This window comes from Pezoporus occidentalis, unplaced genomic scaffold (assembly GCF_034315485.1).
Source record: "Pezoporus occidentalis ecotype Australia unplaced genomic scaffold, CSIRO_AGI_Poc_V1 ctg68, whole genome shotgun sequence".
Classification (NCBI taxonomy): Eukaryota; Metazoa; Chordata; class Aves; order Psittaciformes; family Psittacidae; genus Pezoporus; species Pezoporus occidentalis.
The window spans coordinates 4,053,761-4,070,346 of record NW_026916030.1 but is presented as its reverse complement, the minus strand read 5'-3'; the positions used below and the strand labels follow the sequence as shown (position 1 = coordinate 4,070,346).

The following is a 16,586-nucleotide window of genomic DNA, read 5'->3' as shown; positions in this document are numbered from 1 at the left end:
TCAAAGCAACATTACATTTATTCCTCTCCTAGCAGTCATGTCTTCTTTACCCCATTCTACGTCACGTTTTCAGTCCATATAAGCAAGGGGATTTGAGCAGATGTTTTGCTGAAATGGTTTATCTTCCTCAGTCTGTCCATATCAACCAACCTCCCACCCCCCAAAACCCCAAGGCCAGTAAAGATAGCTACATCCTTCAGCTGCATTAGCATTAGACAAACACACCCTTTGCCACCACATGAGATTAAAACCTATTTAAATTTAATTCAGCTTTATTAGAGAACAAAAGTCTTTGCTGGCATACATCTCTCACAATAAAATACTGGCAATGGTGATGGTAAATTTTAACCAGATTTAATAGTATCAGCTGTGTTTTCATGAATATAAAGCAAAAATTCTTTCTGCAAAATTCCAGTTGTCCCAGGAAGGAGACAGACTGTCTCAGCAAATCACTGGTAGTATACAACTTGGTTGAGGATATATTAACTCCTCCAAGAAACTGCTTGTTACAAAGGCACTTAAAGAGCTGTCAACAGCCAGCTGCCATGAAGCAAGTTAAGGCTGGGCTATCAGTTGAAAGTAGCTTCAGTTCAGGATCGTGGGCTAGGAGGAGCTGTACCCTTATGCTTGCTGAGGACAGAATTAGCTCTACTCTTACATATGGCATAACATAAAATGCAAATGCTGCTGTCAAAAAGAAACATGACCCCCAGCCCAAGTGACTTGCCTTTGGCTCAGTGCAAGGCAGACTGCCATCACCCAGGCAGGGTTTTGTTTTGCTCTGAGAGCTGGACAAGGGTTTGGAGCACAACACTCCATCTGTTCAGGACTAAACCAGCAATGCTGGCAAAAAGGAGAAACTTCAGGAGGAGTTTGTCTCTCAGGAGTTGTGATTACTTGTTGGTACATGAGTATTAAACCACAGCTTCTTATAACACTTCAGGAAATGCAAGTTCCTTAGTAATTAAATACCTAAATGTAGACACTGACACCACAGATTTGCTCTAGAAGCATTTTAATTTACAAACAGCAATTCCCATTGACTTTATACCATAAAAAAGGCAATTTACAAGCAAGAAACAAATTCATCAGAACAAAATAAAGCAGCACTGAAATATTCATGTCACAAATCTAAAACCAAAGTGAATACAAGAGTAAAATATCATTTGAATAAATATTTTAAAATTCATGCTATAAAATAATCCTTAATGGCAAGTTATTTATTGTTACAGCATCAGCTTAGCTAGCTTCATTTACTTCATATGGTGATGAAGTGTGGAGTTGTGAGGTTACCGGTTTATATTGCAAGATAATGACACCAAGTCAAGTCATTCAAACTGTTCAATTATTTCTCATGAAAAACAACCATACAAATAAAAGTTATTTAAAAATACCATTTTTCAGTCAGAAACAAACACTGTTAAATCGTGCAAGAGCTCTACCTCTAACCAGATACATAACCAGAGGCTTGCAATACAAGCCCAGAGGCTGACTTCATAGTGTATATACGAATGGGAGAAGACAGCAGTTTCTTGTAGCCACCAGAGCAGGAGTTTCATGAACTAGAAGTGAACCTGCTCTGTTCCTGACACTCAGCTTCACACCTCCTGAAGAAACACAGGACACGGCTCTCAGGCTTTCTTGTTTGTTTAGCATTTCTTTTAAAAAATGTAAACTCTCATAAGTTAATGCTGTCAAAGGGATGTGCAAGTAGTTTTATATCTACAATATTAAATACAACTATCCTGGCACTTGTTAAAATACATGTAAAATGCACACAGATTATATAAACTTTGAACATTTTGAATGACTTTACTAAACTTCTGATTCAATCGCTGAGTATTATGAAATTTACAATTCATGAAATAAACAGATTCATATAAAGAATTTACATAATTCCCGAAATACTTTCAAATATAAAATTTAATAAATAACCCTGACCAGTCAAAAAGCACCATTCAAGGGAAAAATTCCCTTGGAAAATAGATTAGGTGTTGCATATTTGAGTCCCTTTCAATGGTTTCATGTGAAACCTCTTTAGAAAAATGACAATAAAAGAATCACAGTAAACTAATACAAAAATTCAAATAAGATATATATATATTTAAAGGTAAAGCTCATTCGATCTTTTCCCAGCCCTTGATTTTATTTCTGCTGTTCTTCCCATAAACATATTAAGAGGCCTCATTGTTTTGTCTGAAAGTAAACCAAAGGCTTCAGCATAAAACATGAATTTATGCTTGGGAAGACTGCATTAAAAACTATCAATTTAGGCCTACAGTATATTCTGCTGAACAGTGAACTGACAGTATCCTTTATGCTGTTGAAAGGTTTCACACTAAAATAGCTGAGCCAATCTTGAGGCCTTAGTGACCAAACTGAACTTTTAATATACTGTATTTACAAAGCTGTTTTCTAAATGTATTTACAAGTTTAAAAGAAACAATATGGAAGATAACTGATTCAAGAAAACTAAAATAGCTGTTTAAAACCACAAACATTAGCAAAGGTATAAAATCCTTTATTTTCACAGTTTGTCATAATAGGTTAAACATCTAGAGGAAAGGACACTGTCACTGTTTTCACATTTTTCTATAATTAAAAAGGTAGATTAAGAAGAGACTCAATTATGAACCAGCCTATATAATTTAATGATTTATTTTGCTGTCAAATATTTCTTCACGTATTTTTTTGACTTCTGCATTTATTGTAAATGAAATGTGTAACAGCTCTGTGCTAACTTAAAACTGTACAGACACATGACACTGTACAGTACTTCCATCATTCGCTTAAAATAACACAGCATACTCTGTTTTAGTGGACTTGTGAAATGAACTTCAATCACATAATGCTTCATGTTCCATGACAATGTTCATCCTGGCATACCACTATGTGACAAGGCACAATTTAATTGATGTTGCCAGGTTTGAAGTTCGTTTTCTACCAGAGTTACACACTTGGTAAGTGTCAATGTAAATGCTGGATGATGTTTTATGCTCACCTACGTATGCATCCTTTGAAGCACTGCTGAACTTTACAGTACTGTGTTATGGCTTGATAATTATTAACACTGCTAGCAGTGGAAAGGGTAAATGGCGCATCCACAAGAACAGGAGCAAGCAGAACTTGCACTGCTGAATCATGAGTTTGTAGAAAAAGTGAACATTTCCTGCCCCTTAACAGTCCTGTTACAATGTTTTGAACCTGAACCTGTACAATCAAAGTGATGTTGGTTTTTTGTTTGTTTGTTTTTTGTCAGAGACAATTTTGGATAAGTCACTCTTTGGTAAACTCAAACCATTTTAATACATTTACAAATACAAAGAACTAGATTTAAATAATGTTCAGATTGTGACATGGAGAAATTCAAGAAATATAAAATTAGTACCCACATCCTGCTATCCTCAACTCATACTTCCATGGAAAAAGGTCACACCAAAGGCACCACAGCACAGGTCCAAGATAAAGGGTGAAGAATAACTGTACATTTCTTGGATTTTGCATGTCTCAAACTTCATTTGTCAAAACACATTTTTTTATTTTTTTTTTTGTTTTTGCATTTAATTACTTAAAACAAACATTCAGGAAAAAAAACAGTATCAGAAACACCAACTTGTTTTTAAGTGGGTAAACACATAGACTACCTTCCCTAGACACAAACATAGATTTTCCCTTACTGGAAACAAAAGTTCTACTGTTGCTTCAAAGACAGAAACATCTCCCCACCCTCTGCCTCTGTAGTGAGGCAGATTTTAGGACAAAAGAGGCAAATCCTGTGCTCAAATTAACTGCTCCAGTGGAGCAGGTGGGGCTTAGACTGTAAATCTGTATTGAGTGAAATGAATCCTTATCGCAGACTGTCACAATATTAGGAACTAGTGTATTTAATAAAGCTACTGCACAAATATGCCCCAACTTCACAGGAGCCAGAAAAGCTTGACAAGGTAGCAAACATACCTTTTTGCTTTCCTGTGATTTAGGAATGAGCTTTGCTTTTCTGAATTTCAGGAGTTAAACAGCGTGTTCACAGATGGATTTTCAGTATTTGCTAAACAAACATTAAGGCCCAATTATACAAAACCTGTATTTTAAAGAAGCACGTGATTAATTCTGTTCATCAGGTAGAATTTTATACAGTAGTGTTGCCAGTTCATGCTTTTGAGGTCTCTTAGGCTATTACTGTTTTTTTTTTGTTGGGGCTCGTTTGGGGTGGGGATTTTCTGGTTGGTTTGGTGGTGGGTTTGTGTATTTTTTTTTCCTTTTTTTATTTTTTTCTTTTGTTTAACTGTTACCATTATGCTTCACATTTTATATATTATACTGACCTAAATGACAAAGTTAGCACCATATTAATAAAACACATTTGGTGAAACAAAAAAGATTTAGAGTATATTAAAAGTTGTTGGTAGTTCCTTTATGCAGAAAACAACCACGGAAAATAGTAGGGAAGCCATAGCAACTCTGTAATACTCACACATGAAATAACAGACATATTGCTTGAAATTCCCGTAGCGTATTTTTTATACAAAAAAAAAGTACAAATTCCAAGTGCTGACACATCACTTGGAGCTTTAAGTAGGAAGTCAATGTGCACCTGAAAACAGCTCTCTTTGAAGAGACCTATTAAAACACTGCTTGGAAATACTGTAGTTAACAACATCGCTCTCAGGTTTTAACCAACCACAAAGAGTGATGAAGTTAAATTGAGTTACCTGGTATGGTTCTACAGTACGAAATGAAGGTAGATTCTGAGGCCAGTAAAAACATATTTAAAACCACAATGCTACTTTTAGGTTTGCTAATATTTCTTTTTAAGATATATATATATATAGATATATCTATCTCTATATATATAAAAAGGTCAGCACCACAGGTTGTCCAGCTTGCATTCTAGACAACTAACATAACCCCTCAACAATTTAACCATAATTTAATAGATTTATGGCATTTGGTTTATATATGTTATAAAGCAAAGCTATTAAACCAAGGTAATTCGCTTTGCTCACTTTTGCACACAAAGTAATAGTTGAATAAAATGAAAACCAAACAACATTCTTTTAAAACCAAAACCATCCTCCCAAAGTCTGACGTTCTAAATCCTAAGCAGAGAGGAGACCTAGCAGTTGTAAGAGTGGTACATGGTATAAACCTTGACATACTTTTACATTCACCTCAACCAGAATAGGAAAAGTGAAAGCATTTTATATATATAAAGCAAATTTATATATATAAACAGACTAACTACCAAAAACAGTTAGCAAAAGCAAACAGATTTCATCCTGACACACGGAACGAACCAAAGCTGTAATACTCTCTCCCCCCACTGCTGTGTAACTCATTACCAGCAACAGGGCTTCAGAAAGAAAACAAGGGAAGATTACAGCTTCCTGGTGTATCCAGCAGAGCTGCCAATCTTTTTCTAATATCTTTCTCCACTGGAATTTGTGTCTTGCCAGATCAACCAGTAGGGACACTTCAGCAGACTCTTTCTATGCTTTCCCCAGCACACTGTCTTTTAGATTTTGAGCATCTTCAAAAGTAAAACAGAACAAAACACCCCCCCCCCCCCAACAAAACAACAACCAACCCAGCCTCCTTCAAAAACAAAGAATACTTATGTAGTCTTCTTCAGAAACCATTTCAAACTGATTTCCAGAAGGTCAGGAAAATTAAACAGCTGTTATACTTGTACTGAAGATTACTAAAATAATAATATTTTAAAAATACATTAGTAATGTGCTTGTCCGTGTTGCACTAAGAATGTAGTATTTTAATCAGATGCGTTAGACATTGCATGAATTTCCATACTAGAATCCATAGCTTCAGAAGCTGAAGCATCATTATCTACTTTCTGTTCTGCAAATGCTTCTGTTCTGTCCGGAGACTCTACCCTGGTTCTTACTTCTGTTACTCCAGGGTGATTTTTTCGCAAGTGCTGGTTGAGTGTACCCTGGAAAGGAAAACATTTTCCACAGATCTCACAGCGAAAGGGCTTGTCATCTGTGTGACCACGAATATGATACTCAAGTTGGTCCTTGCGGGTGTATTTCTTCCCACAGAACTTGCACACGAAAGGAGTGATTCCCATGTGCAATCGCATGTGTCGATCAAGGCTCCCTTTCTGGTTGAAAGACTTTCCACAGTAGATACAGATCAGCCTCTCATTGTATGGGTACCAATGACCTCTTGCGTTTCTTTCCCGTGGACTGTTTTCATATCCTGGGTTACTCACCATGGATTCACTGTCAGCCCCTTGCACCAAGCCCTGAACATCACTGTGCAAGTGACCAGCGGATACCCGTTTCTGGCGTGCGCGACCCCCTCTGAAACAGCTTAGCATTGACCTGGAAGGACTCGTATTGCTCAGGCTTCCAAAGGTTTCCGACATACCTGTAGCCTGTGATGAGGCATGGGAAAACGAATAAACATGTTGTAAGACAGACCCATAGGAACCAACATTTACGGCTACCACTTGCTCTCCATCCACCATTTCAGTATGATATCCATCATCACCAAGCGAAGAGCTATCAGAGCAGCTTGGCCTGTCAGACTTCTCCATTTTAACTTTCACCTCTGCAATCTGACTTTCCCTTACTATCAGGTCTCCTTGCTCATGATCACCTTCAATCTGAATCTCATATTCAGAGATACTCCCACTGCTTCCTCGATCTGAATGCCCTTCTTCTTGCAGACGACTACGTAGAGTTTTGCCTGGAGCAGTTTCCATCCGAAGATCGCTGCCTGCTGTTGACTGTCGCACCTGAGAGCAATAGGGGGGAGATATCTCAATGGGATTGGCAAAGTAGCTGCTGTCCTTAACTCCATTGCGATTTTCAGGATTTTCTTCAGCACCAACAGTGACAGAGTCAACATCACCGACACTGATCTTCGAATGAATACTCTCCAGTATCTGTGTGCATTTATCAATGACGCACTGCATCTGTAGAAAGCTAGCTGCAGTTAGAAAACTAACAACATCCTTCAGCTGTAAGGACATCCTTCCAGTGTAACAAAAAGAAAGCAACTGTTCAAAAACATTGGGGTTTTTAATAACTGATATTGATAAGCCACTCATGGTGCTCAGCGCTGAATGGTCACGGAAATATGGAGAACTAGCAGCTAAGACAGCTTTATGGGCTCGAAATGGCTGACCCTGAATATGCACAATTATGTCACATAGCTTCCCTTGCAGGCGGAGCTCGTTTAACTGGCTCAGAACAGTGTTGCTGTACTCGGGCACATCAAACTGAATGAAACTGCTGCTGTCCATTTCTACTGATGTAAAGAGTAATCTGAAAGAAAAATGAGAAGATTTGCAGCTGAGAATGAATGCAGAGTTTTCCATTTAAAAAATAAATGCTTGCACATTTTGAAGTTAAATCACCACATTGATCTCTTTAAGGTGCATTACAACAAAACAGTTGGTATAAACACTTGTTATAATACAAAAAGTAAGTCTTAATCTACCCATTTCTTGTATTTCTATAATTTGAATTATTCCTCTGCAACATTCACAATTCAATGCTCATAATCCATCCCAGGCTCCCTGGGACAGTCTATGTCCTCAAAGGAACTCTGTAATTTCACTCTGATTTAATTCTAGGCAAGTGATTTAACTCTAGGCAAGTTAAAAACTTCAGAAGCTTTAGGAGGTGTTCAAGTCAGATACTACATTGATACTTGCATTGTTAAATTGCCCAAGAATGATCTTTGGAAGGTACTTTATGAGGTTTGAAAAACCTGCTAAAGAAAAGCGAGAGGGATGTGTGTGTGCACGCACACACACAAATGTGTTTTAAAAACATTTAAGTCTAGATATGTCAGGGTTATCTCAGAGAAGATGAATACACTGCACAGGGACATTTCTGTTTAAACATTTACCTCCTTAGAAATTAAACTGCACAATTACTTAAAAAAAGTAAAAATCAATCTTTCAATACACACATCACAAACCAAGGAAATCCCGGTAAAAGGAAACATTTAAGTGTGGACTCAGTTCCGAACTATTTACCCAGTGTGTCAGAGGTTTCCAGATAATACTGAATTTGGGTCAATCTGCAAGGCAGCGTTTGAAGGGAAAGCACTGGAGCCACCCAGGGACTCTCAAACTTTTTAAATCTCCTTTTGTGATTTTTTTAGACCAACCATGATGTGAATGTTGAAGCTCATCTGATACAAAGCGATTTCTCAGCTACAATCATCTGACATTTGAACTCTAACCTAACTCAGAAGCCATGGGTACTCCAACTTGCCTGATACACTGGGAAAGGATGTTCCCATAGGCTGTAGGGAGATGTTTACATTTCAAAACAAGATCTAAAGGATGTTACTGATTTTTCATGGAGTATTATCACAAAAAGGACACACATGCTTGTCCCCCTGAGTGTGTCTCACTGTAGCAGACACCACCCTACATTTCCAAGACTGGGCCCCTAATCCAGTGCCCCAAAAATCTTCAGGCTTTTACTGCTATTCTCATTCTTACTAATGCAGAAGTCTAAACACATAATATTGCCATCATACCTGTTTTTCCAACTGCATAAAGAGATCTCAACATCATCCATTGACTTCTGACGCAGGAAGCATGTCCAATGTATCACAACATACTAGTGGATATTTTTTTCTATTTATGTCTTATGTTACATGCTGTAATGGGACATATGAACAATTTAAATCAAATGATGAAAATTCAGACACTCTAAAAACAAAATCAATGGATATGAATATGGTAAAAAGCCTACAAGGAAGAGCTGAAGCTGTATCAGCTGACTGTCACTTAAAACTAACATTCATACTCTCTACAAATGGAACCTCTTTTCAGCAGAGCAACAAGACAGCCAGCTTCCTGACTTAACATTATGTCTGACTTAGAAACAGCCTAAAGCTCTCATAGAGCATTCAAAATCAGGTTGTCAGAGTTGCTGAACATGTTCTGTAAGATACCAGTGGGTCAGAGATTAAAATGGGTAAACCAGACATCATTTGAGTTTTTACAGTTGTTACGTGAAAGCAGGACAAAAGATGCTTTATGTGCTCTGCTGAGGGAAATAAGGACTAGAAGGTGGTTAGCAGAAGAGGTATAATCACAGCTATCTATACAAAAATACCTCTGGCAGAGCAACAAAGCCACAAAATGATTCAGAGCTCGCGAGCTGATGCAAGTCAGACACAGGTCAGAAATCAAACATTACAACAAACAAACCCCAGCCTAACAGAGGTGCAGTTAAACAGCAACCTCAACTGTGCTACCGAGCATCCCTGTACATGGTGCAGGGAGCCACTGCTCGAGTCCCCACCAGATGCACCCATGCCACTGGGAAGACAAGTTTCAGAAGTCAAGGATACATGTTTGTCAAGTTGTTGCTCACCTGACAGGGCAGCAGGCTTCCATATAAACCCAACACAGGTGACTACCTTTAGGTGTGGGGCTTATGAGCTCTGCACAAATGGGACACCAGGACATTCCTGATTAAGTTTCTCTTGACTAAGCTTGTACATTCATATACTTTTCATATACAGAAAGTGGCCTTCCTCTTTGCCTCATACTTCCCTATGGGCTCTTACTCAGCAAAATGGAGAACAACTTAGTCCTACGCAAAATATTAAAACACAAATTGTCACCACTTGCACCAGTCCAGACAGAAGGAATGAATGAAGGACAAGTACCTCAGTAGAAGGAAAATGGACATTTTATGCCTTACCATTGAGAAAAAAAGAAATGTTCTTTTGATCATGGCATCTTAGTATCTCTAAATGAATTCATGTTCTCTAGGCATGGCCACACATTGAAAATGGACTGTGACCACATCCCAGAGAAGCAGGAAGAGAGGGACATAAAGAGGAAAGGGATTCACAGTGATCCTTGCATATCACAACTCTTCTAGAACACCCAATTATGTCCACAGGCAGACATATCCACAAGTAACTCGACATTCTTGTTCTCAGATTTGTTTAATCTTTCTTTTGGGAAACGAAGCAGCACATTTTCCTTAAAATGTTAGGAGTAAACAGCACAAAACCTGGTAGTGAGTGGGGAAAATGATGGAGCTAAAAGTCTGCAAGTGTGGCTGTCAATGTAAGCAGTAAAAAAAAACAGAAATAGGGATCAAGGGAATATACAGTATTGCTCTGAAAGCAAACGGATCAAGTCCAGAAAACAGCCTAAAAAGCAGCGGATCATGAGTTTCTCTACCCATCTGCTCTTGAAAGAAGAAAGCAAACAAGCTACAGCATGCACTTGACTACTTTTCCACCTTAGTCTCCTTGAAAGACGCATCCTTCCTGTGACCTTGAAAACATCTGTAGAAAGCTGGGGTAAAATGACAAGAATTTAGAACAGCAGCAGCACTTGCCAGAAGAGAAACCCTTTCCTCACTTCCAGCCAGACTCTGAAATCTCTAGTTGAAGCAGTCCAGGAACTGACAAGGATGCCAGTGAACCCCACATTCAGGGTTCATTCAGGGAGGACTGCAGCAGGAACAGTGCTGAGACTACAGTGATTTTGCTGGGGTATTCCAACTTCATTGTATCAGTTTGGGAAGGCAAGACCTGAGGAAAAATGCGGCATTACACATGCCAGAGCAGGCACCACTTGCAGTGTTTTACTGACGAATAACAGAAGAATGATCTTATTTATTCTTCCAATTTTTTAACAGCTTCCTCCAAGTTGAAAGGTCTCCCTAAGCTCTTCTCTTGGGGTGAGGAGAGTAGCAGAAAGATACTCTAAAGCACAAATTAGCTTTGGACATATCAAAAGTTCAGAATGAAGACAATTTTATTTGTATTACACAAATTCAAGCATTTGAAGGGTAATGAGAACTAAGATAAGTCATAGCAATGTCAGGTACTCTCATGGTTAAAAAGTAATGTATTTTGTCTTGCTTTAGCTTCCACCCCTGCCTGCGGCAGAGTGCAAAGTTAGGTTAAAGTCCTGTGAAATTTAAATCCACCTCTGGGCACTGGGCTATGAACAGGTCCTCCCTCAACCTTCCTGCACAAGCAGATCAAAGTATTTGAGGTTTTTATAGATGCTATATATCCAAGAAATTGGCTAAAGGCTTTCTTGTTTTAAAGCACAGCCAGAGCTGGACACCAAGTTCACTAAGTCTTAGCAGGGCTCAGTGTTGAGCCTCCTGTCTATTTCTGTAGGAGATGATCCAGTCACACCCAAAAGAATCGTATCAATTCTCTTCACGCCTGCATTTCATTTATTCATCAGGGTCTGACACAGCAAACATAGACCATAATATGAATTTACTAGTAGTGGATTGCTGCCCTGTGTCTTCAAACAACAGTGCTCATTGCAGTAACCTGTGAACATGAGAGTGATACATTTAACATTTCACATTAGATTTCAAAAGAAACTTACTTTAAAAATCATGTTCTAGAAAAGCTCTTGTTTCACTTAAAAATCCAAGAATAGATGGTGACAAAACACACTCAGCATTTTAATTTTACTGACATCATACAGTAGCAGCAGGGAAGCATCATATAACTACAACACGAAGCTGTGTGTCTGCCAATGCCGTATTAGTTTCTGCTTCTGAGTCTGCACCTGTTTAATTTCATTCACCACTGATGTATGATTTGCTGTTATCATGGACAGGTGAGTAATACAAATTCTGCTCATCTGATCTCACACAAAGGTGTGAGAAAAGATCCCCTGCATTTTCTTTAGTTAGCTCAGCAACATGGGTTCCTTGGGGAAAAAACAGACATTACAAATCACAGCTGTGTCTGAAAACTGAAATACATAGAAAAGTTAAGAGGATCATAACAAAAATTAAGACTAAAGCAAGAAAAGTGCTCCATGACGCCAAGAATGGATACTCCATGCATTACTGCTCAGTATACAGAGAAAAAGCAAGGAAAGAAACAACCATTTCTACAAAGCACTACACTCCTCACTTGCATTTTGGAGCACTGAGTGTTTACTACAACAGCTGTGAAAAGACATCATTGCAAACATGTATTCAAGAGAATCTTAACCTAGGAATATAACTCTTTTATCTGTGCTCAGGGAAGATTTAGGGCAAAAAATCTTCATCACCCTCACTCCTTTCTGTTTAAATTTGCATTTCAAATTTGCCTCTGTTTTCAGATTACAGCAGCCACAATAATTAACGCTGTACCAAATGAAAACTACAATCAGATACTTCACAGTCTCGGGGCATTCCTAAGAGTCCTCTTTAAATAATCTTTGAAATCAGGAAAGAAACTGATCATACAGTCTTTTGCAAGTTCATACTCATAACAGTGAAGTACTATATTCTCTTTGAAAAGCCAACATACAGCAGAGTGCCCTTGCATGGCCTTAATGTAGTGTGACACACAGCGCTGCTGCCTTGCTGAAAATCTGGCTCTGAAGCATGGTCAGCTTCCCTACAGTGAGGAGACAGATTTTAGTATCACAGGAATTAATAAACAAACAAATAAATAATGTAAAAAGGCAAGCTACTCTCCCAACAACTGAGACAATTTTGTACAGAACTACAGCATACTTACAATAATACAACAATATAGGCAGTACTATGTAAATACATAGCATTGGGTTTTGCATCAATTCTTCCTAAATTCAAGCAGCCATTTTCTTAAGAACTCTCCAGCCTTTAAATATCATGAAGGAAACTAAATTATATTTATCTCAGGTGAGGTGATCAGATTCTGCTATTTTCTATAGATTTAAAAATCAATTGCACTAAAGGTTTTTCCAGAAACACATGCAATGAATACTACAAATAGAGCCTTGTGTATTCCCAGCTCATCCATGCAGTCTATTTCATGCTCTGTACAACACACTGCCAGAGGCATCCTCCTGGTGACAGAAAATATACCTAATGACACACTTCGCAGTGCAATTTATGCACTAAAATCAGAGCCATGCATAGACATCTATATAAAATTAGAACAACTCCTTCCAACCACAGAAAGAATGACTGGGGGAATGTTTCCACTTGGCACTTAAGGAAACACTTGGAGCTTAATGGAAGAGACCTATATAATAAGTCTTTGTGTACTAACTAGATTTTTCTAAACTTTGACTGCACTACATAGAACTAACATTTAAAAGCTCTTTAACATATTATTTATCAGCTAAGTCATAGCATTCTGGCAAGCAAAAAGCTGCTGAAACCTTACTCTGTCTGAATTTGGTCATCTAGATGTTACCTGATAGCAGTAATTCACAAGCACATGGCTATTAACTAAAACCAAAGAAAACACAAAGCAATAGGCTTTAAGATTGGTGATAAAATTGCAAGTCTCTGCCTGACCACATAAAGTAATAGCTTCATCCATTTTCTTTCAAAGCTTCCCTCAAATGGAACATTAAATAAGTATGTACTTAGTGCTCAAATCTTTGTCATGTCAAACAACACAGTCTCCTAAATCACTCTTATTTATACTCTTCTTTTGTGAAGAAGAGTTTTCAGGGCATTACAAAGCTGAACTTTAGAAGCATTATCAGCCATAGAAGAATAAATCAAACAAGAATCTTTGCTTAGGTTGATTTGCATTCCTTGTTTTTAAACTCAAATATATTTAAACTTAGACACATCGAAGAGATTGCTACATACAGACATGAAAGTTTGATATCTCAGAATAAGTAAGTGACAATCATGGACTCAGATGGAAGCTTAACAAAGGTGGTAAGGAGATCCTAAGAGATGCTACAGCACAACAGAACATTCTGTTAACATTTCTGTTGCAGCATGAAACTTCATTTTGTTTGCAGCATCTCCAATAGGATAAAATGCACTTTATGGCATCTTTTATACCTCCAGCGATCTGAAACCCCTTTCCAGCTCAGTTCAACACATCATTGTTAGATTCACCTCTAACAGGTAAATAAAACTGCCAGGATGATTAAAACCAGCTTGCACAAGCCTGTGCTTCTACATAAACTCCCTGCCCACACTTTTGTTATGGTCAGTACTATTTTAAACAGTCTACAGTAAATTCCTGATGCAAAAGCCATCCCCCCCCCAAAAAAAAAAAAAACCTAAATGAGAACTATGCTACCTTTCTAGTAGTCCAGTATCAGAGCAATACAGAAGTTGTGGAAATGATCACATCTCTCAAAAATAAATGGCTATGGAAGCAATTAGTTCCTTTCTTAACAAAACAGGATTCAAATCCCCATTCCTCCAATTGTCAACCATTTGCAAATCACTATAATTTTGATTCACAAAGTGTATTATTTTTGGGAAAGTCTGAACTAAGCAAAAAAAAGGGGCTGTTGGAATCAAAGGAAATATAGACAGTTCAGCCAACACTTGAAATAGTGTATTACCTGTCGTAAGCATACAATAAAAGGTGCATATGTCTTATTATTCATCAGAAGCCAGCTTTGAAATGAGTCTGCTTCACTTGTATTTTAGACTAAAATACAGAACCGGTAGTGGAGACTACAGGACAATTTAAAGCTTCAATAAATTCCCTCATAAAAATGCAGGAACCCCCCAGTTTCCTCAGAAACTGAAGCCAGTCAGTACAGGCCGAAATGTAGTTACTAGAAAACTTTGTTCTTGCACAATTTTATCAGTAGGTATCAGAACAATAACAGTGAAAGTCAATGTCATCATCCCTCTTCTGCAGACACAGAGGCAACTCTAAAAGTACCAAACATCCACAGTGAAACCAAGGGTAAAAGTCCTGTCTGCCAGGCAAGGAGCAGGGCAGGACACAGTCCCATCACCTGCAGGGGTGAGCAGCACATCAAACCCCTCCACTCTGGGCAGGGGGATTTTTACTAATTCAGCCTTTTGCCTAACAACAACTAAGAAGTGTTTATTTTTACCTCGCCAACATTCGCAATGTGATGAACAGAAAATCACCTGAAGGAAGGGGTGATTTTAACAACCAAATTAAAAAAATTGATTTATGTGTGTATATATACACACACATGCTAATAATAATGCTACAAACCTAAGCTCAATGCTTAGCATGGTGCAACAGGGGAAATTATTGGAAGTGCAAATTTAGCATTTCATAGAAAGAAAAAAAAACAAATAACCCAAAGCAAAACAAATAAACCAGGAGCCTCTTATTTGAGCAAATATCCAAAGACAGCAGTTGTGAAACTGAAGTCCAACCTTCGTCCCTTATTCTCAAATTGTCTTCCTCACAATTGCCTGTATGGAAGTGATTAAAAGAGTAAGAAATGAAACAACTATTGATGCATAAACAAAGCTTCACCCAACAATTGCAACCTCAGCACAGATCATCTCTACATTTTGGCTCTGGAAGTTACTACAGAAGTGATGTGACAAGACCCTACAAGTGATGATCACAAACTTATTTTGTGCATCAATTTCATTAGAGACATGCTATATAAACCTAAACAGCTACTGTCCACACTTTGTGAGCACTGACAACTCTGAGCTGCAGGCTTCCAAAAGTCGCTGTCAGTAGGAAGGAACCTCTTTAGCTGATAGCATGAGACTCGAAATACATACATCCCCCCAGAACTTCAAGTGAGATGGAAGAGGAGAGGGTTTTTGTATCTTCAGCTATTGCAATAAATTGTGTGCTACTGATGTAATACTTGGTTCCTGTTATGCATTTTAATCTATCTATTCGTTCGTTTATTTTACCCAGTCCCTCTTCCTCAGATCACAGCTGTCAGGCACCAGCGTTTCTTTTAATCCAGGAAGTACCTGTATTCTCTAGCTATCAGCAACGTTTTCTGCAGTAGATGTAAAGCAGCTCTGACAAACACGCTTCATGGTGCTGTCCCAGCCCGTTACTTCTGACAGGCTCAACCCTGCGCAGCTCTCACCGAGCCGGCAACGAGGCACCGGCACACCCCAACCCCACAGGCCGGGAGCTGTCCCAAGCTGCGGTGCAACTAATCCTGTGCCACCTCTCCTTTCTGGCAGCCCGGCTCTCCGGTATCAGTGTCTCTCGGACCGCTCGGGCTTCTTCCAACCTCACGCTCGGCTTCGGTTCGCTCTAAAATCAACCCAACTCTGCGCTCACTTGCCGGGGTTTTGAAGGGCGCTGACAGGGACCGGGGCTGCCCCCACCGACCAGCAGCGGCCGGAGCGGACACCGGCCCCGGCCCGCCCCGCTGACAAGCCGAGAGTGCGCCGGAGACACGGACTCGGGTTACGCGGCGCCGGCTCCAGGCGAGGCGAGGCTGGGAGCAGCGCAGCCCCAGCGGGAGCCGCTGACACCGCTCCCACACGGGCCCCGCGCCGCGTCCCGGCCGCTCGTCCCGCAGCCGCCGCCCCTCCGGGGCCTGTCAGTGCGCCGGGACACCCACACCCCCCCTTCCCCCCGGAGAACGGCTTCGTCCCGCACGGGAGCGCCGCGCCGGCCCCCGGGCCAGGCTCCCTCCGCACCGCGCCGGCCCGCCTGCCGCTCACCCGGAGCTGTCAGCGCCTCTCACATGGCGGGTCCCCGGCCCGGCTCCGGCCCGCTCCCACCGCCGCTTCCCGCCCGCTCCCGCAGCTCCTCGCACCCGGAACTGGTTCCGCTGGCAGCGCTTCCGCTTCCTGGTGACGTGCGGCGGGCGGAGCTGCCGGTGCACCGGGCCGGGCCCGTGCCGTGGCCTCCCGTGTGCGGCCGTGGCAGCGCTTAAGCTC

At 39.9% G+C, this 16,586-nt stretch overlaps 1 protein-coding gene across 2 annotated transcripts; it reads right to left on the bottom strand.

Moving 5' to 3' along the window:
* Positions 1-339: 339 nt before the first annotated feature.
* Positions 340-16,502, bottom strand: ZBTB34 (zinc finger and BTB domain containing 34). Of its 2 annotated transcripts, XM_062641392.1 has the most exons (3): positions 16,368-16,469; positions 8,524-8,646; positions 340-7,292 (listed from the first exon to the last, which is right to left on the bottom strand). In XM_062641392.1, the coding sequence occupies exons 2-3, from the start codon at positions 8,562-8,564 to the stop codon at positions 5,771-5,773; spliced, it is 1,563 nt and encodes a 520-aa protein (XP_062497376.1). In that variant the 5' UTR covers positions 8,565-8,646; positions 16,368-16,469; the 3' UTR covers positions 340-5,770. The 2 variants fall into 2 exon arrangements, with proteins under 2 accessions (XP_062497376.1, XP_062497377.1); XM_062641393.1 differs by lacking the exon at positions 8,524-8,646 and having other exon boundaries at positions 16,368-16,502.
* Positions 16,503-16,586: the final 84 nt, after the last annotated feature.

Bases quoted from the DNA above. Each gene is read 5' to 3' on its own strand.
- ZBTB34 (XM_062641392.1), bottom strand. From the start codon at position 8,564: ATGGATGATGTTGAGATCTCTTTATGCAGTTGGAAAAACAG. The intron at 7,293-8,523 runs GTATGATGGCAA...TTTTTCTTTCAG, and splicing joins TTATGCAGTTGGAAAAACAG to ATTACTCTTTACATCAGTAG.